This window comes from Canis lupus, chromosome 9 (assembly GCF_003254725.2).
Source record: "Canis lupus dingo isolate Sandy chromosome 9, ASM325472v2, whole genome shotgun sequence".
NCBI classification, from domain to species: domain Eukaryota; kingdom Metazoa; phylum Chordata; class Mammalia; order Carnivora; family Canidae; genus Canis; species Canis lupus.
In genome coordinates this window covers 50,986,518-51,010,248 of record NC_064251.1, presented here as the reverse complement: position 1 = coordinate 51,010,248, position 23,731 = coordinate 50,986,518, and the positions used below count along the sequence as shown (strand labels likewise).

The window sequence follows — 23,731 nt, the reverse complement described above, 5'->3', positions numbered from 1 at the left end:
GCTATGGAAGATGCCCAGTGAGGTGGTGGAAGTCCACGCATACCTGCCAGCAGCAGAACCACTGCAGACGCACAAGACCGGCAGGGGGCTGGTGTGGATTTCGTGGCTCGTGAATCACTTTTCAGTAAATCCTTGATAACTTTTGTAAACTTTTATACTTGGGTCTTTATACACACCTATGAGTCGACCTGTGTGGTAGAGTCCTGGAAGTGAAATTTAAAGTTTTGATATATTGGTGGCTCAGTCAGTAGGGTGTCCAACTCTTGAGTTCAGCTCCGGTCATGATCTTTGCCTGCAGGAATTGAGCCCTGCATCAGGCTCTGTAGTCAGCATGGTGTCTGCTTGTCTCTCTCCCTCTCCCCACCCCCATCTCTCAAATAAATAAAAAACTATAATCTTTAAAGTTTTGATGGATTTTCTCATATGCCCTCTGGAAGGATTATAAAAATTGGTATTTTCGGGGGATCCCTGGGTGGCGCAGCGGTTTGGCGCCTGCCTTTGGCCCAGGGCACGATCCTGGAGACCCGGGATCGAATCCCACGTCGGGCTCCCGGTGCTCCCAGCCTGAGGGAGGAGGAAGCACAAAGGCCCATAGGAGCATGGCAGGCATGTGTCAGGAACATCAAGGAGACGGCCTGCCCACACAGAAGGAGAGAGGGGAGGAGACCAGGTCAGAGGCAGATCTTGTAGGCTCTGGTAGACCACTGTAGGATCTGGATTTACCTTTTTCTTTTTTTTAAAGATGAGAAGCCATCAGAGGGTCATGAGTTGGGAGAGAGCTATCATTTAGACATTATCCATCATTTGATTTTTATCAACATCATGGATTAAGAAAATACGTTATGGTTGAGGCTACCCGCTCTCAATACCAATCTGAAGGCCTCTGCTACTCTACAGTTGATTCACTGTCTTTAGCTAGTAGATTGGCTATGGTTTTTATTTTTGGTTTTTGATTTTTAATTGTGTTAAAATGCACATAGCATTTATCATCTTAGCTGTGTTTAAACACCATAGTTCGGTAGTGTTAGATTTGTGTTTCGGTGCCACCAGAGGGCCGCGCATCTTCACAAGCGTTTTCCTCACAAAACTGAAGCTCTGTGCCCACTGAACACAAGCTCCCCACTCCCCGGCCTCTGGCACCCACCCTTCTGTCTCTTTCTAGGAATTCGCACATTCTAGATACTCCCTTTAAGTGGAATCAGACAGTGCTTGACTTTTGCAATCGGCTTATTTCACTCAGTACAACATCCTCCAGGTGTGACTATGGGGTCATAAGCTGTCTATGCCCTAGTCTGTTTGCTGCTGTTTGATCTGTTTAACACCCACCGTCTCTGTTCTGGGGTGCCTGTCGTTGGTCTTAGATACGTGGTCTTCCTGGAGCTGTTCCTGCAGACGGCAGAGAAGCACTTCATGGTGGGACACAGGGTCATCTACTACGTCTTTACTGACCGGCGCCGATGTGCCCCGTGTGCCCCTTGCGGAAGGGAGGCAGATCGTGGTCCTCGAGGTGCGAAACTATGCCCGCTGGCAGGAGGTGTCCATGCACCGCATGGAGATGATCAGCAATTTCTCACAGCAGCGCTTCCTCCGTGAGGTGGACTACCTGGTGTGTATGGATGTGGACATGAAGTTCTGCGATCACGTGGGCGTGGAGATCCTGTCCCCCCTCTTCGGCACCCTGCACCCCGGTTTCTATGGGGCGGCCCGCGAGGCCTTCACCTATGAGCGCCGGCCGCAGTCCCAGGCCTACATTCCGAGAGATGAGGGTGACTTTTACTATGCAGGGGGCTTTTTCGGGGGGTCGATGGTCGAGGTTCTCCAGCTGACCACAGCTTGTCACCAGGCGATGGTGGTGGACCAGGCCAACGGGCTCGAGGCCGTGTGACCCGATGAGAGCCACCTGAACAGGTACCTGCTGGACCACAAGCCCACCAAGGTGCTGTCCCCGGAGTACCTGTGGGACGAACAGATGCAGCAGAGGCCACCTTTCCTCAGGAAACTGCGCTACGTGGCAGTGCCCAAGAATCCTGCAGAAATCCGGCAGTGACAAGCGTGGAGCCCCGGGGAGGTCTCTGTTCAGGCTGCCTCCTTAGCGGGTCTTCCCCGGGCAAGGGATCTGCCAAAGATTGGATGGTGTGGCTGAGTCCCTGGGCCTCAGTGTCCTCTCCTGGAGAGGTGCCCATCACTCATCCTTGTATTAAAGCTGGGCTCATCCTTCATGCTGCCCATAAGGTCACCTTCTCCAGGAAGGGCTTTGATTGTCCCTTTCTCTTGCTGTGGAAACACACCGTGCTTCACTCTGCATCTATGTAGCACTTGGTGTAATCCCTGGGTGAGCTGTGCTGCCATTCTGCTCACATTCCCTGTTGGCCATGCCCATTAAGTATGAGCTCCCGAGGGCAGAGGCAGTACCTACCATGGTGCCTTATGCCCAGAGACTCTCAAAACCTGTTCCCATTTGAGCCTAAGTGATCCATAAAAACCTAGTGAACCGTGCACACAGGCAAGGGGAGGGTTGCCCAGCCTACAAGACTTTTCCTGATTTCGTTTGTGCATATTGGTATCTTGTTGCTTTGGGTTGTCTTTTCATCACGGATTTGTGGGAGTTTGTTATGTGTTTTGGCTGTTAGTACTTTCCTCAGACACATGTTAAAAATCTCTTTTCAGTTTTATGTTGTCACTTCAACTCATTTAATTCAGGTAAATTTATTTATTTATTTTTATTTTATTATTTTTTTAAGATTTTATTTATTCATGAGAATACATGAGGAGAGAGAGAGAGAGAGGCAGAGACACAGGCAGAGGGAGAAGCAGGCTCCATGCAGGGAGCCCGACTGGGGACTCAATCCTGGGTCTCCAGGATCACACCCTGGGCTGAAGGTGGCGCTAAACCACTGAGCCACCCGGGCTGTCCCATAATGCAGGTAAATTTAACAACTCATCCCTTGCCTTGAAATCATGAAGATGGTGTTTTATGTTATCTTCCAGAAGCTTTGTTTTTGCCTCACACTTAAGTCTTTAATCCACTCATACTGACTTGTGTTTGCTTTTAATGTAAGGATCTGATTTAGTTTTCCTTTCTCTAGATAACCATTATCTTAGCACCACCTATTAAAATGCTGTTGCAGTCTTACCCAGAAAGTTCTTTTCCTGACTTGGAATATTATGGGCCTCATACTGTCAATTGTCCCCATGTGCCTAATCTGTTTGGAGCTCTCTGTTCTGTTCTGTTGGTCTATTGGTCTGTCCCTGTGGCAATAACACATCATCTTAGTTACTCTAGCCCCATAATCAAATTTTGGTATCTGGCCTGGCAAGTCCTCTCCGCTGATTCTTTAAAAGTAGTTTTATTGCTCTTGACCTGTTGCATTTCCATCTGACTTTTATATCTTCCGTCAAATTGCACAAAGGAGCCTGCTGCAGTTTTTTATTTTATTTTATTTTATTTTATTTTATTTTATTTTATTTTATTTTATTTTATTTATTTTATTTTATTTTTTTATTTTATTTATTTTTTTTGGAGAGAGAGATAGAATGCAGATGAGTGGTGGGCAAGGGACAGAGGCAGAGGGAGAGACTCTTAAGCAGACCCCACGCCCAGTGCAGAGACCCACTAGGAGCTCGATCTCACAACCCTGAGATCATGACTTGAGCCAAAATCAGGAGTCAGACTCTTATCGGCTGCCCCTCCCAGGTGCCCCTGGCTGAAGTTTTCATCAGAATTGTGACCAGTAGAGCCGAGCTGATCAGTGGCTGCTGGAGGTGCCCCTCCCCTCTGCCAGAAGGCTCACAAGCCAGGGCTGGGTCCTCTTGAGGCTGGGAGGGAGACCACCGCTTCCTCTCCCTCAGCCCCGGGGTCAGCTGGCATCCCTGGGTGCTCTTCAGGTGTCGGGGTGCCACCTCTAAGTCTGCCCGCATCTCTGTACACCATCCTCCCTGTGTGCGTGTCTGGCCCTTCCCAAACAGGTGAGAGTTCACAGAACACAACACACGAGATCCTTCTGTTGCAGGGATTCTCTGCCTTTAGTGCTGTAATTCTTGGTCATGCTGCTTTGAAGAATGAAGAGATAGACCAGGTGAAGAGTGGTGGGCAGCAAAGAAAGTTTATTGAACAAGAGTATAAGGCTCCCAGAGAGGGAGGGGTCAATGTTGTGCCCAAGAGCCGACACCGATGCAATCACACGATTTACAAGCTCGAGCCTGGATCCAAGTATACCGGTCACAGTGGAGCAGGGACTTGGACCCCGAGCCTAAGAGGCTTAGCAACTTTATAGGGGCCAGTGGCCAATGGGATACACAGAAAGTTGCACAGTCATGGTGGTCCCCTGAGCTGGATTTCCTATTAGGGTGTGTCCTGGTCTCTGACTAGGGCGGGGCAGTGCCCTAAGTAATAAGCAGGTCAGCACGGCAGGTGCAGCCCAAAATAGTCCTGCTCTGCTTGTCCAGGGGTAGGGGATTTTGTTCAATTTCCTGGGTCCCACAGTCCCGAGAGGGTTGCCCCCAGAGTTTCTAAGTTTAGAGGTTTTTATGAGCTCTTTTGCAGAACTATCTTAACTAAGCAATCAGAGCTTTGGTCACGCATCTGTCTGTTAGGTTAATGTCAACATGTCAATGGTCTTTTGCTGACACCTGGGGGCTTATGTCTACACTGCCCCTTACCTGTGATAGGGACAAAGTCAGTGCTGTTTTATCTTAGCTGTCCTGAGGCCATATGTTCTCGTTGGGGACTCCTGTCCTGACTACCTAGCTGTCCAACTAGTCCTGACACTTCCCGCAAAAATCGCTTGATGAACAAATCACTCTTGGAATTGAAAACCAATCCAAGCTTGAGCATTTCATTTTCTTTTCACTTTCTCTCTCCCACTTCTTGTCCAGTGCTCTCATGCCTTGGAGCACGCTGCCCTGAGGATCCCCAGTCCTCTGGTGTAGACTGTTTACACTCCCTTGATCTTAAGTGGAATGACGATTCAAGATCAGCTCCCCAAGTGGCGTCCAGCCGGAGTCACCCCCGGACAGTGCTTCCCAGCCGGCCCAGGGCACCCCCGCTGCCTTTCTGACTTTCAGTGAAACGTCTCTGGGGAGTCAGTGCAGGAAACTGTGTTGTGCCCAAGATCGCGAATCCGAGAAACCACCAAGGAGCCGACACCGATGCAAGCACACGAGGGTTTATTAGCAAGCTCGAGCTTGGGTCCAAGTATACCCGACACAGCGGAGCAGGGACTTGGACCCCGAAGTGGGTTACAGCTGGGTTTTTTTATAGGCTGGTCTAGGGGATTTCCAGAAGGGATGGAAGGATTCTAAGATGGGACTTTCTACCATGGGCATGGGCTCTGTTGTCTTTCTGATATGGGATTATCTGCCGAGGACATTGAGGACATTCTGCAGTTTTTCCCCTTAAAGTTCAGCTCTTATTCTCAGGGACCTAAGATGGCTGTACTTGTGCTAATGCTAAACTTTAGGTGGGATGGCCTTAATTTTTCTCGGCCTCCACAACTGTGCCCATGGTTGCGGCCTGGTGACCTCTCTTGTTACAGTGAGAATGTTTCCCTCTCTTCTTGCTTAATGAGAACTGTAGTTTTTCCCCTTAAATCAGGAGTGGATTTTGAGTTTGGTTAAAACTTGTAGTCGACCGTGAGGATCATATAATCTCTCTCCTCCTGTTAATAGAAGTGACTTGTAAATGCCAAGTCCTTATATCTGGGTTTCCTACCCTCACAAATCTGAATTGACCCTACCTGGTCAGGGCATATTACTCTGGCATATTGGTTTATTCTTTCTTTTGTCCGTATTCACCAGGAAGACCCATCTATGGCGCCCGTTTGGGATCTTTCCGGGAGACGTTGGCATCATGGTCCAGATAGTCTGGGAGATTGGATTCAGAACCTTATCTTCTATGCCCTGGGATATTTGAGTCATCTCAGGATTGTTTTTGCTCAAAACGCCTGGAGCCTACTGACATTTATGGCGGTAAACACCTGGTGGGGTCTTCTTGTTCCTTCGATGATAGGAATGTAGATCAGAGTCACATTCAAGTTTTCTACTTTTTTGGTAGATATTTTATTATTTTATTTGTGTGTGTGTGTGTGTGAGAGAGAGAGAGAGAACGAGCAGGAAGGAGAAGCAGAGGGAGAGGGAGAAGCAGGCTCCCCGCTGAGCAAGGAGCCCAACAATGCGGGACTCGATCCCAGGACCCCAGGATCATGACCTGAGCCAAAGGCAAATGCTTCACCAACTGAGCCACTCAGGCGCCCCTCAAGTTTTCTACTTGAATCAATTTTGATCATTTACGTTCTCTTGGAAAAGCTTCCACTTTATATTGATTTTCAAATTTGTTGGAAAAAGAACAGCATTTTAGGCTTACAGTGACTTTAAATCTCTAGAACCTAAAATCATACTGTCTTAGTGCTAATGCTGTTTATTTGTGCTTTCTTTCTCCTTCTTTCTGATCTTTTTTTCAAGATTTTATTTTTTTAACTTGAGAATGAGAGAGAGAGAGCATGAATGGGGGAGGAGCAGAGGGACAAGCAGTCTCCCCACTGAGCAGGGAGCCCTTCACAAGGCTGGTTTGGGGCTCCACCCAGGGCTTCACATGGGGTTCCACACGGGGCGCAGTTCCAGGACTCTGAGATCATGACCTGAGCCCAAGTCAGATGCTTAACCTGCTGAGCCACCCAGGCATCCCTCTTTCTGATCTTATGCGAGTATTGAAGACAATCCACTTTATTTTTTGAAAGAAGCGTCTAGCCTATTGTTGGTTTGTCTATTAAATGGTGGTTTCTGCTTTATATTTATTAGTGTATTCCTTTAATTTTAGTTTGGTCTATTCTTTTCTAGCATTCTTGAGTGGAATGCTTAGTTAACAGGGTCATTTGTTTGGAATGCTACTTGTTCCTAAGAACAGCATGTGGCTGGGACCTTCCCTTTGAGTACAGCGTAAGTAGGTTGTGGCCCTGGGCGCTTATAACCAGTGTGCACACTGTCACTCCTTCCTAAATACTCTGCTTTTATTTCTTCTTTAACTCAACATTATTTAGAAGAAATCTTAAAACACCAAAGTGTAGGTTGTGATTCCTGTGGCTATCCTTTAGCTGTTTCTTTCTGGATGTATAGTTTTATAGCAAGAATAAGATGAGTGCACAATTTTAACTCTGGGGAATTGGTTGATCTTCTTTAATGGCTTACTGATGCGTCATTCAAAAAATTGTTATGGGCAGTTGCAAACAATGTACACAAAATAGTACAAACACTTTGGAGAGTGTCTGGCAATTTCTTGTCAAGTTCATATCTACCTACTGTATAAACCTTTGGTTCTACTCCCTGGTATCTGTCCAAGAGAACAGATGTCCACCAGCAGAAGAGCAGACAAGCAAAGTGGAAGGAACATTCACAGAATGGACAAATTCTCAGCACAGGAAAGAAATGGACTGTTGATGCAGGAGGAATGTGAATGAGTCTCCAAAACATCACGCTGGGCCAGACACCAGACACAAGGGCACACAGGCTGTCCGGTTCCGTGTGTCATATCCAAGCAGGGGCAATAGCTCTCTATGGGGACTGAGCGGGTGCCACAGAGCTAGGTGGTGGTAGTTGTCTGGAAAAGAAGCAGGAGGTGCCCTATTATAGGTGATTCAGAGTGTATTGCAATTGCTGAATATTTTTCGTGGATTTATTGTATGTAGATGATTTACCAATTAAGAAGACCAGGACTCTCCCTGCTGTCAGTTATAGTATTCCAAATATTGGAATTTGATTAGTGTCTGAGGACTGTCATACATAACCAAGTACCACAAACTGAGTGGGTGACAACAGAAATTTGTCGTCTCCCAGTCCTGGAGGCTGGAAGTGTGAGATGTACGTGTCGGCAGGGCTGCGCTCCTTCTGAAATGCTGGGTAGAAGAATCCTGCCCCTTCCAGCGTCCAGTGGTGACCATGCACCCTTGGCCTTCCTTGGCTTGCAACTTCCCCATCCCGTCCCTGCCTCTGCCTGGCACAGGCTTGTCTCTCCTCTCTGTGTCTACGTGGCCCATCCCTCTGCTCCTCCATTCTCTGTGTGAGGCCATCAACCAAGTGGATAAAAGGTCCACTCTACTCTGCTAAGACCTCACTTTAATTTGTATCTTAATTGTACCTGCAAATACCTTATTCCAAATCAAGTTACATTCACACGCCCTAGGGGTTAGGATTTCACCCTATAGTAGTGGAGGGGACACAATTCTACCCAAACCATGGATTAAATCAGCCTTTCTGTTCAAATGCTGTATATGTCTACTGCCTCCTTTGTTTTAATTAATAGGTTTTATTTTTTGGTAAAGATATTTATTTCTGAGAGAGAGAGAGAGGGAAAGAGAGAGCACAAGCAGGGGGAGCAGGAGAGGAAGAAGGAAAAACAGAGGGAGAGGGAGAAGCAGGGTCCCTTATGAGCAGGAAGCCCGACCTGGGGGCTCGATCCCAGGACCCCAGGATCATGACCTGAGCCAAAGGCAGACACTTCACTGACGGAGCCACGCATGCACCCCAATAGGTCTTTTTTTTTTGAGCAGTTTGAGGCACACAGAAGAATTGTCTCCCTCTCTCCCCTGCACACCTTCCCTAGTGCTGTCATCTTGCCTTTGGGTGGTACACTTATATGTGACGTATAAGACAATATTGTTTCATTCATGTTAAATGAAGTCCACAGCTTAAATTAGGGATCACTCTTGGTGTTAGACATTCCATGGGTTTGGGAAAATATAGAATGACATGCACCTGCCATTATAGCATCACACAGAGTGGTTTCCCTAACTAAAAATACCTAAAAATCTACTGTGTTCCGTTCCTTCATCCCTCCTCCGCACCCAGCCTGAGGAATCACCACTCTGTTCACATCTCCACAGCTCTGCCTTTTCCAGAATGCCACAGACTTGAGATCATATAGGAGGTAGGCTTTTTTTTTTATATATAGGATTTTATTTATTTGTGGAGAAGGGGCAGAGGGAGAGAGAGAGAATTTTAAGCGCACTCTGCGCTGAGCTCCATCTCAGATCATGACCTGAGCGGAAATCAAGAGTTGGACACTTAACCCACTGAGCCACCCAGGTGCCTCCACACCTGCTCTTTTTGATTGACATTCTCCTATAATATTTTGGTTCCTTGCTAATGTTTTTCAAGCTGTCATGTAGTCATTTCTCTTCTAAAAAGCATGTCACACAATCTGTGCATCTTTATCTTTCACCAGGGGAACTTACTCTCTTCATGCCATGATCCTCAGTGTGTTTTGGGCTAATTCTTGCCAGCCCATATCCTGTTTTCTGTTTAGCAGTAACTATTGAGCTCTCTGGTATGTCATCCTAATGGTTCTGCCGTGACCCTTAGCCTCTTCTCCTGCACTCATGGTGACTGTCTCTTGGCCTCTACATCGCTAATTTAATCACGGCCTACATCTCTTCTGTTTCCTGCTTTTTCTCCTCATGTATTCGCTGTGCAAAGGGACTTGGGGTCTTTGTTTCCAGGTCTGGGATCACCCTTTGGCATGGTTCAGGTATTTCAGTGCCTCACCCAACCCCTGGTTGTGGTGAACTTGTCTTCCATGCATGTCCGAGACACTGCTCTGGAATGGACTTGTATTCCCTTTGCTGTGTCTAGCTTGTCAGCTGTCTCTACAGCCTGGCCTGGTGTGTGCAAGGCTGTCATCAGCCTCGGGCCTCCCTGTCCACAGCTTCTGCTTGCCGCCATATCCTCCAGGTGACCAGTGACCCTGTCCCACTGTGTCTGAGGTGTCCTGGTGTCTCAATCTCCCCAGGGAGCCACTGCTTGAGCCCACTGGGTTGTATTTTCCCTCCTTGCTCTGTAGCCAGAGGGGCTGAGGGCACAGCAGAGGTCACCCAAGGCCGTGTGCAGGGCTCTCTGCAGTACTGGAGCTTCAGCGATGTGCCGCCCCTCCAGGGTGGGCCTGGCCAGGGGCGATGTCCCCATCTGCCTGGAGGCAGAGAAGGGGTGAGGGGCTGATGGAGGCACCTAATGGTTAGAAACCCGAGCACAGAGCCCAGGCCACTGGGTTTCTGGCGGCGCTGCTCCCTGACGGCAAAGCAAAGGGGAAACTGACAGGAAAGGATCTGGCTACCTGATAGGGGCCAGGGGCGTGGGGCCATGCGATCCAGGACTGAGCGGAGCAGCAGAGCCTGGGAGTCCACCCTCAGGCCCGCTTCCCTCCCTGGGCCTCGGCTCCTCTCCTGTAAAAGGAGGATCAGGAGGGCACCAGGACATGTTTGGGGTGAGGGGAGGACACTAGAAAGAAGCCTCTAGAACAGCACCCGGCTCGGACTAGCTGGAGACCAGTGTCCTATCGTGGTGACCCGCCCACCCTCAGGATGGCCCTTCCAGCCCCCGTGATGGGGACACGGGGTCCTGCTGAGCCTTCCTGGGGCGCAGCTTGGGCGGCACTGAGGGGCGCTCAGCCAGCATCCGTGGACGCTAAGGGGCCCCGGGGTCGGGGTGGTCCTGGGGGGCATGGAAACCGGACGTTGGGCGGGGTGGCCGGGGGGGGGGGGCGCGCTCCGCGGGGCAGGGGTCAGGTCTGCCCAGGCCCCTTCTGTCCAGAAGGTTAGAGGGCCCAGAGGGGTCCTGGGCCGGTGCTCGGGGGCGGGGCGGGGGGCGGGGCCAAGGCCGAGCGGGCGGGGGGGGGGGGGGGCGGGGGGCGCGGGGCGCCCGGCTGGTGTAGGTCTGGGTCAGCTGGCGCCCACCCGGCCAGGGTCCTCGGGGGCCCGACCCGAGATCGCCCCCCAGGGCCCCCGCTCCTCGCTCCCCTGGCGCGGTCGGGGCTCGAGGGGAGGAGCAGCCCAGCCCGCCCCCGGGAAGCCGGGCGGCCGCGCGGGAAGGTCGCGGAGGGGGTGGCGCGTCGGCAGCGCCCAGGGGACGCGCAGGGCAGGCCGCGGTGGGACGCGGGGCCATGGCCGGGATGCGGCGGGCGCCGGCGGGTGCGTGGCGGTCCCGGGCCCTGGCGGGAGGGGCCACAGGGGAGCCCTATAGGGCCCGCAGGGCGCCGCCAGCCCCGGGCCGCCACGCGGCGGGAGCCTCCTGCCCCCCTGGAGCTGGGACCCAGCAGGCCGGCCGGCGCCCCCGGGGTCGGTGGTCTGGTCCCGCGGAGGGCGGGGACCTAGAGGACACGCCCGCGGCCTCGGGGTTGGCGCGCGCCCCCCTGCCCCGCTGCGGCCTCTCCCTGCACTGGGTTGGGGGGGCAGCCGGAAGGTAGGCGCGGCGGGAGGGGGTGCTCCCAGGGGCTGTGGCCCGGGGGCGGGGGCGGGGAGTGGCCCGCAGCACCGGGGACTCTAACTCCAGGACAGTCTGTGTCTGCGCCCCGGGCCACCACGTCTTCAGCAGCTTAGTTCAGTACCACCTACAGACCGCGACAGTCACCTTTTCTAAGTGTGCCCCTCAAAGATCTTTCATCAGCTTGCAGAGGTGTGTCAGAGACTTTGGCACTTGCCCCAGAATCCCCTGGGGCCCACCTGCCACCCCTCTCTGTTCCTGTCCACCCCAGGCAACCACCATCTCTCTGTAGCTTTCCCTTTTCTGGACTTCCATAGAGTCGGAGTCTTATAAGATCTCTTGCCTGGAGCTCCTTTCCCTTTAAGTAAATGTTTTCAAGGGTCATCCACGCTGGAGCCTGTTGGTCAGTGTTTTATCTGATTTCCTGCTGGGGCCTTCCGCTGGGGGCCGCTCCATGGTGTGTTTCCCCACTCTTCAGTGGATGGACATTGTGGTTGGTTCCACTCTGTAGTTCTGGGAACCACACTGCACTGAATATTGCCTACAAGTCTTTGTGGGGGCGTAGGTGTTCATGGCTCTCTGGGGGGACACCTAGCGGTGGCCTGGCTGGTTCATAAGGTAAACATGTGTTTCACATTTTCAGAAACTGCCCAATTGTCTTCCAAAGTGGTTTTGCCACCTGACGCCCCTGCCTGCAGTGTAGAGGGCTCCCCGTTCTCCGCATCCTCACCAGCACTTGTTCCAGCCAAACCTGGGGAGAGATCATGGTGTCTCCCCAAGGTTCTGATTTGCTTCAGCTGATGGCTAATGACATTGAACACCTTTCCGTGTGCTTATTAGTCATTTGGGTGTCTTTGGTGAAAGGTTAGTAAAAAAAATGTTTGCCTTTTAAGAAATTGGAGTATTTGTCTCCTTTGTTGAGTATTAAGAGTTCTTTAATCGGGGATACCTGGTCTTTATCAGATATATGATTTGCAAATATTTTTTCTCCCCTATGGCTTGTCTTTTCACTTTCTTCATGGTGTTTTGAATGCACAAGTTTTAATTGTGATGAACTCCACGTAGTTTTTTTCTTAATTGTTTGTACTTTTGTTGTCATAGGTAAGAAATCTCTGCTTGACCGAATGTCACAAAGGTGTAGTCCAGGGATGCATGGGGGGCTCTGGTGGTGAAGTGTCTGCCTTTGGGTCAGGTCATGATCTTGGGATCCTGGGATCGAGCCCCTCACTGGGCTCCCTACTCAGTGGGGAGTCTGCTTCTCCCTCTGCCTCTGTTGCTCTGCCTGTTCCTGTTCTTTCTCTCTTTCTCTCTCTCTCTCTCAGATAAATAAAATCTTTTTGAAAAATTAAAGTTTTCTAGTTTGTGTCTTTCAAGGATGTGTGCATCTTATCTTATCCAAGCTGTCTCAGTTGTCAGCAAGCAGTAGTTAATAGTGTTCCCTTAAAACGCTTATATTCTCAGTAATATCCTGGTGTCGGTGCCTCCTCTTCCCTTCCTAATTTTATAGTCATTTGTGTGTCCCCCAACCCGCTCTGTCCCCATCCCCCAAATTTTGCCAGTCAGCTACAACTTTGTCTTTGCTCTTTGCAAAGAACTAGGGTTCAGTATCATTGTTTTCTCCCCTTTCTGTTTCTTGTAGTTCCTTAGGGTCAAAACCTAAGCATGGAGCTGGGACTTTTCTTCTCTATGCTAGGCATTTACAGCTATCCATTTCCCTCGAAAAGTGGCTTTGGCTCCATCCCATGAATGTGGGCACACTGTGCTTTCCTTTTCCTTCAGCTTCAGAATGTCTTTCGCTTTTCCTCCTTGCCCCGTGGGTTATTTAGGGGCAGTCTGTTTCATTTGTGCATGTTTGTGGGATTCCCAAGGTGCCTTTGTCATTGCCCTTCTAATCTCTGGCCGGCCTGCTGTGGTCAGAGTGCATGCTTGTGTGAGAACAATCCTCTTAAAGGTATCCCAGCTTGTTTTGTGACCCAGCTCTGGGTGCATCTTGCAGAATGTTTCGTGTTCCCCTGAGGATAGTGTGCATTTTGCTGTTGGGGGCCGGGTGTTGTTCGGTGCTGTCAGGTCTCATTGGTTTGCTGTGTGGCCCAAGCCTTCTGTACCTGGGCTTGTCTAAATATCCATCCACTGTTGGTGGTGGAGCAGGATTTTGAAATCTCCAACTACAATTGTCGAATGGAGCATTTCTCCCTCCCATCGTGTCTGTGTTTGCCTCGTGTGTTTTGGGGCTAGGTTGTTAGGTGTGTGCAGGTTTGTGTTTGTCGTATCTTCAGCATTCATCTCGTGCTCATTTCAGACTCCGAGGAAAGGAGGTGCTTGGTGGAAAGAGGCCCTACCTAGAGAGGCCTGCATAGCTCTGGGATCCAAGGGGACCCCTGGGTGATGTGCTGGGAGGAACCACCCACTTCCCTCTCTGTGAATGAGAGAGAAGCCAGTCTCCGATGCAGTCTTCCAGAAGTTAGTGGAATGATCAAACCACCTGCAGAGGGGAGGCAGCCACCAGGGGAGCTGATCTGAATCACACTTGAGGGATGTGGGCAGGATGGGAGGAGCAGGAAGGAGTGATCGGGGTCCCACTGCTGTTTTCCAGGGAAAACAAAATGCTGCTCACTTCACACGGTGACCTTCCTCCTAGTAACGCTCTTCTTGGTCCTTTCTGGGTAAGAAACATGCACCCCATCCAGACCTTCCAGACAGCACCAGCAGCAGCCCCCACCCCAGCACCATCGCCATAACGACAGGCATGATACGCTGCCCCTCCACACACACCCTCCCACTGAACCCTGCCTTGCCAGTGAGCTGTCTCCCCCCTGCCCCGACTGGGAGTCACGTGGCTGGGGAGTAGGGATGGCCAGCAGGGGAGCTGTGCTATTAGCTTCCAGATAGAGAAGATTCTAGAAGTAGGAGCAAAGGCCCATGGCTGCCCTCCTGGGGGTTGGGGACACGGCCAGGATTTGCTCCCTGGGGCAGCCTCAGGGCTGTGCTGTCCACACACAGGGACCCACTCTGGCTGCCGTAGGAAGGAGCTCAGATGCGAGCAGTGTCCACAATGACGGCCCTCCTGCCACCTCACAGGTTGTGATGTGTCACCCGTGCTTTGGGGAAAATTGTTCCTGGCCCCGCCCAAGCCCCTGCAGCAGTGCCAGGGAGCTCTGAGCTCCCCATATGGGCTCCAGCTCCTGTTTTCCCAGGGATGGATGGACAGCCAGCCCAGGTGACCCTCCTCAACAGTGACTTTGGTGGCTCTTTCCACAGCACTGGTTTCCGGATCCTGGGAAACTCGATGCTAGGGAGCAGGCAAGCAGGGGTAGGGTAAGTCGGATGAAGGCAGGGTCCCAGTGCCTGACAGCCTTGGGGATGGGCTGTGTGCTGGGTGGCAGACATGGCTGCTTCACGGGCTCACTCTGCACCTGGGCTGATGCATCGGTGACCTGGACCTCACCCCCGTTCCCCTCTGCTCTGCCCAGAGCAGCCAGGCCACTTCCATGGCCTTGTCAGGTCATCTGGGCAGCACTGACCCCTATGTGGGCAGGACTGACCCCCACCTGTCCAGCTTCAGCCTCAACCTCTCTTCTGACCTCCCATCTCCTGCCTCTGGAGTCACCTGTGTGTCCCACCAGTGACCCCCTGCTCCTGCCACTCCTGCTCTCAAGTCCCTGATTTAGTGAATGGCCTCAACTCCCCCAGCCCAAGGTGGAAGCCTGGGGATCATACCTGCCTCTTCCCCCTCACCCCTACCCTGCTCACAACAAGCCTGCCAGTCCTGCCTCTAGGTACTTTTCTGTTCACGTGCTTCTCTCTGCACTCCCAGCCCCACTCTCTGTGAGGGCCTCTCATCTTTCCAGCAGCTTCCATGCTGTCTCCCATCCCCACTCCACAGAACCCATTCTCCTCTGATAGCCAGAGTGATCTTTCCAGAACATAATCAACAAGCCCCTCTGTGGTCTGCTTTCTGCCTGCCTGTCCTCTCCAGCCTCACCTCTCCTCCCACGGCCCCTTTCTCTGTGTTCTGAGGTCTGTGAGCACAGGGGTCTGTGCTCATCCTGCACGTGCCCCATAGGCCTGATTGCAAGCCTCTGCCCGTGCTGTGCCCTCTGCCAGGACTCCTCTTCTCTCCTCTTGCTTCATGTCTGGCTTGTTTCCCTTGGATCAGGCACCTGCTGCTGAGAAACACCCCCTGGTTTGCAGTATGAATCATCACAGTCACTTACCCCACATCTCACCGGATCCTGGGGTTGACTGGCCCCAGCTGGGCATTCAGGCCCCGGTCTGTCCTGAGAGTGTAGACATATGGAGGCTGGGCCGAGCCGTTGACGGCCTCCTCCCATTTGTGGGGTCGCTGCTGGCTCTGGCCTGAGACACTACTTGGGCATCCCCTCGGCCCCCCTTCTCAGCGAGTTCAGAGGCTCAGGATCAGTGTCTCCAGGACAGACAGAGGTGTGTAGCCCCGGACGGCATGGTTTCAGAAGACCCATGGCACCAGCTGGTGGCACTAGATTAGTTAGAACCCCGAGACCAAGGCCCGCTGTGTGCAGAGCTGGGGACGGACCCCTTCCCAAGGGCAGTGGCCTCAGGATACAGACACGGTTTGAAACCACCAGCTGCTTGGTGTCAGCTCCGGAGCATGTGGAGAGCACAGGGGCTGTGGCTGAGCGGAGGGCAAACTTGCCACCACTGTGTCTGAAGTCCCCTTTGGGGACGTGCAGGGACACGGGCCAGCTCCAGGCCCATTGTCCACAGTGACGGCTATTGTTGCAAGTCTCAGACAGACTCCGTCTTCACTCTCCAGGCCACCACTGTCCCTTCTCCAGGACCCGAGGCAGGATCCCTGACCTTGTGCCCTGAACCCTCCTGGTAAAGCCCTCTTGTGTGTTCTCATTCACAGCAAGAGGGGGGAACTGGATGGCCTGCAGGCCGTGGAACCTTCCAGGTAGGATGTCTTCCCGGTACCTCTGCCTCTTATCTCTGCCCGCCAGCCCAGGGCACAGGGGAGCTGCCTGGATGGCTCCCTTTCCTCCTGGGCCTCATACAGGGACAGCCTTTCTTCCTGAGCCCCAGGGCGAACTTGCCCCTCCTCCTGCAGCCTCAGAAAGATCTGGGTGGACCTGGTGCTTCTGTTTGGACCCGCTGCCCAGCATGTGGTTCTCAGTGAGGGTCGCCAACTGGCCTGGCTCCTCTGGACTCAGGGGGTTCCTGGGAAACGGGTCTTTAAAGGAGTCGAGATCTGGAAGGTCAGGCAACCTGGCTGGTGGTGCCCGAGTTTTCTTTTCCTCCAATTCTTAATCGTGCCAAATACCTGCGCCCTAAAGGTTACCATCTTCAGCATCGTTAGGTGTACAACTCAGGGCAGGGGGCCTTCACCGTGTGGTGCACCCATCCCCAGGTCCGTCTCTGTCTCCACTTCCCAAAGGGGACCCTGTGGCTGGGAAACACTAACCCCCACCCCTCCCAGCGCTGGTGCCCGTCTTCCACTGCTGCCTCCGGCTCCCTGTGCAAGTGGAATCCTAGGCTTTGTCCTATTGCACCTGGCTTCTGTCTGCAGGCTCATCAGGGGTCGCTGCTGCTGTCTCCTGCCTTTTCCAGGCAGATGCCCTACCCTGGGATGCCACCCAGGAGGCGGGCACAGGCAGCATGCACCCTGGCCGATGCCCGCTGGCTCTTTGCTCCTGGGGCTTCAGGATCCTTCTGCTGGGACAGGGTCGTAGGTCGCATGTTCCCCGGAGCGCAGGGCACTATGGGGTGGGGCCCGAGACACCCAGTGAGGCCCACCTCCCTCTGCATTTGCAGACAGAAGCCTGGGTTCCAGGAGCTTCAGAGCTGTGGCATCACCCTGCCTGGGAGCAGCCAGGCAGGGGCAGGCCCCGGGGGACCTTGTGGGTCTGACTGCGGTGCCCCTGACCAGGCCCTTTCCTTGGGTGAAATGCCGGGGACAGTGGCCACTTCCAGCCCTTTCCACCACTGTGAATTAGAGCACCGCCCCTGAGGGCTGTCCTTTAAATCATGAGGGAGGCCACTCACCTGAGGGGAAGCTGAGTCACAGAGGCTCAGCCCCCCTCCAGGCCCTGGGACTGTGTTGGAGAAGATCATGCAGCAGCCCCAGTGCAGCTGGTGGGGTGGGTCCTCCTGGAAGGACCCAGAAGCTCTGTCACCTGCAGCGACTCCCCAGCCCCAGGGACTGGGCACAGCCTGCCAGCTTCTTGCAAACTCACATCGCAGGGTGTTTTTTTCAGGATGGTTTATGGACAGCCCAAGGTGCTAACACCCTGGTAAGTAAATCTATTGAAACTTCCCCTTCCAGCCCCTCCCCTCCCTCCCCCCTCTACTCCCCTCCTTCTGCCCATCCCCCTCCCTCTCCACTACTGCCTCCCTCCCTCCCTCTCCCTTCCCTCCCTTCCTCCTCCTTCCCCTTCCTCTTTCCTTCTCCCTCTGTTCCCCTGTCCTCCCCTCCTCCCCCCCCACACTCCCCTCCCTTCCTATCCCCACTTCCCCCTGCCCCTCCCTCCCTGCATCCCCAAACTTAGTGAAATTTGAGGTAGACGGGGAAGGGCAGTTTCACTGAGAGCTCAGCTGGTGCTTGCTTGGCCTGGTTCTGTTCCTCCCTGTCCTTCTGAGATCTGAGCATGGAGCCCACACACTCTTCTCCATCCTTTCTCCTCTGTAGCCTGCATTTCCTACTGTGTGTCTTGCCCACTGGGGAACTTGTGAGGGGTGCTTCCTTGTTCCCTCCCCGGGGAGGCCCCCTCTCCTTGCTGGTGAATCCCAGTTCCCACCCTGAGGCCCAGGGGGCTCTGATGTGTGGTAAAAGCTGCACGTGACATGCACAAGGTTGAGTGTGGATTTGCATCTCAGGGGCTCCTTGGAAGTGTGAAGTCCTTCTGGAAGGAGGGTCAGGCCTGGGAGTCCCTGGAGGGATGGAGTTGGGGCCAGGGAGGGCCCAGCTAGGGTGGTAAGCCCCGGGGCCCTGGCCGTGTCACCTCCCTCCCCACCGGCTAACATGTTGCCGTGTGGATCTTTGCGGTGCAGCAGGAACGATGTGTTGGTCCTGACCCCGTGGCTGGCGCCCGTTGTCTGGGAAGGGACCTTCAACACTGATGTCCTGAACGAGCAGTTCCGGCTCTGGAACGCCACCATCGGACTCACGGTGTTTGCTATCAGAAAGTAAGGTTACCATCTTACGTGAGACATGAGACATCTCACATGTCCCCTTTGTGAGGGGACATGAGGCATGTGTATGTTTCACACAGGGTGGGTGGGGACCCCTGCCCCCCAGCCCATCCCAGGGATTAATGCTAAAGTGCCTGCATTCAGCAGTTGTCCTGGGCTCTCGGGCCCCCAGTGAGTGGACACCATCTGGCTCCCTCTCAGGAGGCTGCCCATCACTGAGGACAGCACCTCCAGCCCACTGCCCCCCTCAGGGCAGACACAGCACTGACCCCAGGCCGCTCCCCTGCTAAGCCCAGGGGCAGAGCACCCCTACATCCTGACCACCGGGAAGCCCTCGCCCACCCTGAGAAGTGGAAGGGGGGAAACACGCGTGCCTCCTGGATTGCGACAAAGGCATCGCCTGTAGAGCTGGCTCCTCCTGTGTGTCATTTGTAAGATGAGGATCCTGAGGGGGACAGCCAGGCCAGGCCCAGCGCTCAGTGCCAGACCCAGAGCCCGAGAGGGAGCCGACCAGCGAGGCCCTGGGACATCAGGGTCAGGGGATCGGTGAACATGCTGGGTGGCTGTAGGCAGGTGGCTTGGTGTCTCTGAGCCTCAGGAAGGCTCAGCGCCCTTGCCTGAGGATGGGGGAGCTGGTGTCCCTACAGTGGGGAGCAGATTGCCCCCTCTAAGGGGGCCCACCTGTGGGAGGCTGTTGGACAAGGCTTCCAACCTCTTGGGGCTGGACCCAGATGCTTACACCCTGGGATCCAAGGCTGAGGCCCAAGCAAGCCCCCTCTTATTCCAAGGGTCCTCTTTGCCTTCCCTACCCGTGTGCTGGATCTGAGTCCCCGATCTGGGAGAGTCCAAGGGTGACTGCTCCAAGGCACACCAGTGGTTTACTGGGGGCCTTGTCAACAAGATGCCCAGTAGGCTTCCAGGGAGGACCTCAGGGGTGGAGATAGTTTGTGGGCTGGAGAAAGCCCACTCAGAGCAGCGTGGGACAGGTGGCCCTGCTGTCCCACCCCATCCGTGGGGCATAGAAAGGAAGGCTGTGCCCCAAGGAGCTCATGGCAGGTGGGGACAGGATGGGCAGGGTGGTTGGCCAGGGAGGGCACCTTCAGGGTCTGCCCAGGAGCTGAGCACCAGGGTTGGAGGTGTTCCTGGCTCCAGGAGGCTGAGTGTGGGGCGGTGGTGTGTCCAGCCTCCTAAGCCTCAGGCTCCCCTTTGTGAGGTGCCGATGACCCCATCTCTGGGAGTAGAATCAGGGAGGCCCTGGCGGCAGATCGCTCAGGACAGGCCAGGAGAGGAGCTGTTGCTTTAAAGCAGCCCAGGGTTGAAGAAGGTCCCCACATCCACGGCTCCTGGCCCCTGGCAGTGACCGTCCTCCCGCCCTGCAGATACATGGTCTTCCTGGAGCTGTTCCTGCAGACGGCAGAGAAGTACTTCATGGTGGGACACAGGGTCACCTACTACGTCTTCACCGACCGGCCAGCCGATGTGCCCCACGTGCCCCTCAGGGAGGGCCGCAGGGTGGAGGTCCTCAAGGTTCCCGGCGCCCTGAGCTGGCAGGAGGTGTCCATGCACCGCATGCAGATGATCAGCAACTTCTCACAGCAGCGCTTCCTCCACGAGGTGGACTACCTGGTGTGCATGGATGTGGACATGAAGTTCTGCGATCACGTGGGCGTGGAGATCCTGTCCCCCCGCTTCGGCACCCTGCACCCCGGTTTCTACGGGGCGGCCCGCGAGGCCTTCACCTACGAGCGCCGGCCGCAGTCCCAGGCCTACATTCCGAGAGACGAGGGTGACTTTTACTATGCAGGGGGCTTTTTCGGGGGGTCGGTGGTCGAGGTTCTCCAGCTGACCACAGCTTGTCACCAGGCGATGGTGGTGGACCAGGCCAACGGGCTCGAGGCCGTGTGGCACGATGAGAGCCACCTGAACAGGTACCTGCTGGACCACAAGCCCACCAAGGTGCTGTCCCCAGAGTACCTGTGGGACCGACAGAAGCTGGGCTGGCCCCCCGTCATGAAGAAGCTGAGATTCGTGGCTGTGCCCAAGGGTCACCTGGACATCCGGGGCTCCTGAGGGGCAAGTCCAGGCCCCCGGCCATCCCCACACACTGAGGCCGCCTGGCACAGGTCCCTCTCTGTGGTCAGTCCATGTTCATCAGCTGCGCCATCTGTAGCCGGGATCGGCTCCAGTTTCCTCTTGGTGGTTTTCCTGTATCAATGCCGAGCAACCAATTTTAAAAAGAGCAATTGAGGGAAAAGGTTTTCTCCCTGGTTCTAAGCAGACCCAGCCTGGTGGGGCAAGGGGCAGCCAGGTCTTCCCTCCCAGTACCTGTGCCAGGCCCCAGCCACGGGGTTTCAGGGTCAGGGGTGCTTGGAGCCACCTCTCAGACCCCAAACCCGCCAGAGGCCTTGGTGGGCTGCTAGCATGGCCTGGAGGAGCGTGGAGCCCTCTGCAGTATTTCCAGCTCCTGCCTTTGTTTTAAATGGATAGTTCTGTGCCGGTGTTTGGGAAATGTGGGCACCCACTCAGTCTGGACATGGCCCCGTTGGGATTCCTCAGTGGCCACAGTCGGTTTGCACTTGTGCACTCTCTCCGGGACGTGCGCGTGCACTGCATAGCCAGCATGTACTACTGAGTGCCTACTATGAGCTCCATCTCCTAACAGGGGGCAGAGCATGAGGACGAGAACTGAGACAGGATCATGTCCCTGGGCAGTCCAGGGACTAGCGACAGCCCCGGTCTCCTGACTTACCTCTTCTGCATGGTGGGGGGAGCAGACACCCAGCCAACACAGTTGAGTGTGCTTAAGTGTACAATTCAGTGGCCATAAGTACAGGTGCACTGTCCAGCACCAGTCGCCTCCTTCTGTGGCCACAACTTTTTCATCATCTCAACCTTAACCTCTGCCCAAGAGACACTCACCCTCTAGCCCCCAGCCCCAGCCCTGACAGCCAGCAGCTCCTGCCACTTCTATGAGTTGGATTGCTCTCCATCCTTTGGGATTGGGGTCCTCTAGTATCAGACCTTTAGGGCCTGGCTTGTTCCATGGAGCACAAGGCTTCCAGTTTTGTCCCTGTGAGCCTGGACCTGACCCACTTTCCCCCAAGGGAGTGGCTCTCTCCTGCTTAGTCCCCTTGGGGCCCCATCACCTTCCTCCTCTGCCCTAAGAGCCCCAGGGCAATGTCCCCAGGGCCTCGGTGATCCCAGCAACTCTGCAGCTTTGGAGACCTGTTCAGTCCAGATGCCAGACACACCCACCTGAGGGCCCGGGCCCCACCTCCCTCCCACCTGTGCACCTCAGGTACCTCCTCCCCCCACCCTCTGACCACCTGCTCCTCCCGCAGGCATCCCCAACTCAGGAGAGGGAAGCGCCAAGTCCAGACCCTTGGAGTCATCCGTGGCTTCTTGCTTGCCACCAAACCTTCCAGTGGTGAGGTGGCTACTGGAGGGCATTCACTGTCCAGAACATTTAAAGGCATATGCGAGTCTCTGCTGCCTAGAGCAGTGGGTGACAGTTGGGGCAAATATAAACCGAGCAGAATAACTGGAAGAAAGGCTGCTGAGGAGGAGCTTTAGGGAAGAAGGGCCTTATTCCTGAGCCCCTGGGACACTTGCATGCCTGCCTAGGTGCATGCTCAGGGCAGACCTGAGAAGGCCCTAGGCTCTCCCCTCTGATGATCATCAGACTCTGTAAGCAGGAAGTGATGGCCAGGGCAGAGTTGGAAACGGCCTGTCAGGTGCCAAGGCTGTAACCTTTCACACACCCAGAGCCCTCTTCCCCGTGTGCCACAACCAGGACTTGTTTTCCTCGATGTGGGGGGGTCCAGATGTTTAAGGAAATCCCCTCGATCAACAGCTGACCACTATGTTAACAGATCAGACACTTCAGTGGCCACACACAACAAGGAATACAGGTTTGATAAAATTAGTGCAGAAAAGTCACCAAGCCAATAGTAGCAGCTACAAGGAGCAGCAATTATGACACCCAGAGGGGGAAGGTCTGATGTTCGGGTTGTTCATATTATAATATTCCTTTTTTATTTTTTTAAAAGGGATTATTTTTATTTATTTATTCATAGAGACACAGAGAGAGAGAGAGAGAGGCAGAGACACAGGCAGAGGGAGAAGCAGGCTCCATGCAGGGAGCCTGACGTGGGACTTGATCCAGGGTCTACCAGGATCACACCCCAGGCTGCAGGCGGCACCAAACCACTGCGCCACCGAGGCTGCCCCATATTATAATATTCCTAATCACAGCCTGGACTCATCACGGGGGGCCACATCCCCCGGCTGGGGGTCAGGTAGCTCCACAGGCTCCCCCAGCCTCTCCCTGACTCCCCTTGCCATGCTGTGCATGTGCTGCGTCCCAGCAGAGGTCGGTCTGAACCGAGGCCAGGAAGACAGAGTGGGTTCTCCTGCCTGCCCCGCTTCCCCAGAGCCCAGCATTGCCAGAGAGGAAATCGTTTTCCTCAAGCCTCTTAAGGTCCTCAGCTGGGTCTGGATGTAGACAAAGGCAGATGAACAGGAGAGAAGCAGGCCAGGCCAAGCGTTTGGTTTTCACAGGTATGTGTGAGCCTGACAAGACCCGGAGACCAGCAGAGGTGACAAGCACACAGAAGTGTGACAAAGCACACAAAGAGGTGACAAAGAAGCTGTAATGTGTGAAGCTTAACAGACACAGGGTTTGGGTAGGGCTGCTGCACGCTGTCTTAGGAAGATAAGGGCGAGTCTGACCAGATGTGTTTGGACAGCCTAGGTGGCCCTCAGTCCTCGACTCTGGTGATAAGTCCTCCCCGTTGTCCCGGGAAAGGAAATTCCCCATGCGAGTGTTCTGACCTGCTTCAGGGAAGACAGGCCGACGGCCGGATGCTGGAGCGAGCTTCCTGCTTCTGCTCGACGCAAAAGTTCTTTCCGCTCATATATTTAATTTGCCAAGGTGCTGTGTTTGAGGTCATGTGTCCTGTCCCTCTCCGGCTGGGTGCTGTCCTCTGTCTCCTCCTCCTGTTGAATGTGCTGCTGTGCAGACCTCCCAGCCCTGGGGCGGCTCCTTGTCCACGGAGGTACCTGCCTCAAGGGGGGTTGGGGGAGGATTGCCAGGACTTCCCAAGCAGGTGTCCTGTTGCTAAGGGTGGCCACCCCGCCTTGCGGAAAGTGGGTGGGAGAGTGCAGATCTTACTTCCAGAAACTGCCTTAATGTCCTGCAAATGTCCACCCGGTAGTGGGATCATGTAGGAGTTCTAGTTTAGTGTTTTGGGGGAAGTGCCACACTTTTCCCAAGGTGGCTGCACCAACAGAACTCAGTTCCGGATGGTCTTTAGATATA

The 23,731-nt window shown here is 54.2% G+C and overlaps 1 protein-coding gene and 1 pseudogene across 2 annotated transcripts; both read left to right on the top strand.

The window, feature by feature from the left end:
- Positions 1-10: 10 nt before the first annotated feature.
- Positions 11-7,246, top strand: LOC112677129 (histo-blood group ABO system transferase 1-like; annotated as a pseudogene).
- A 3,451-nt stretch (positions 7,247-10,697) lies between these two features.
- On the top strand, positions 10,698-20,654 carry ABO (ABO, alpha 1-3-N-acetylgalactosaminyltransferase and alpha 1-3-galactosyltransferase). 2 transcript variants are annotated; one of them, XM_025475704.3, is made up of 7 exons: positions 10,698-10,952; positions 13,838-13,907; positions 14,503-14,559; positions 16,133-16,177; positions 17,478-17,513; positions 18,271-18,405; positions 19,791-20,654. In XM_025475704.3, exons 1-7 carry the CDS (start codon positions 10,925-10,927, stop codon positions 20,479-20,481), a joined length of 1,062 nt encoding a protein of 353 aa, XP_025331489.3. In that variant the 5' UTR covers positions 10,698-10,924; the 3' UTR covers positions 20,482-20,654. The 2 variants fall into 2 exon arrangements, with proteins under 2 accessions (XP_025331489.3, XP_025331490.3); XM_025475705.3 differs by lacking the exon at positions 14,503-14,559.
- Positions 20,655-23,731: the final 3,077 nt, after the last annotated feature.

Coding starts and splice junctions, on each gene's coding strand:
- ABO (XM_025475704.3), top strand. CDS start 10,925: ATGGCCGGGATGCGGCGGGCGCCGGCGG. Junction 10,953..13,837: donor GATGCGGCGGGCGCCGGCGG/GTGCGTGGCGGT, acceptor GCTGTTTTCCAG/GGAAAACAAAATGCTGCTCA. Junction 17,514..18,270: donor CCCAAGGTGCTAACACCCTG/GTAAGTAAATCT, acceptor TTTGCGGTGCAG/CAGGAACGATGTGTTGGTCC.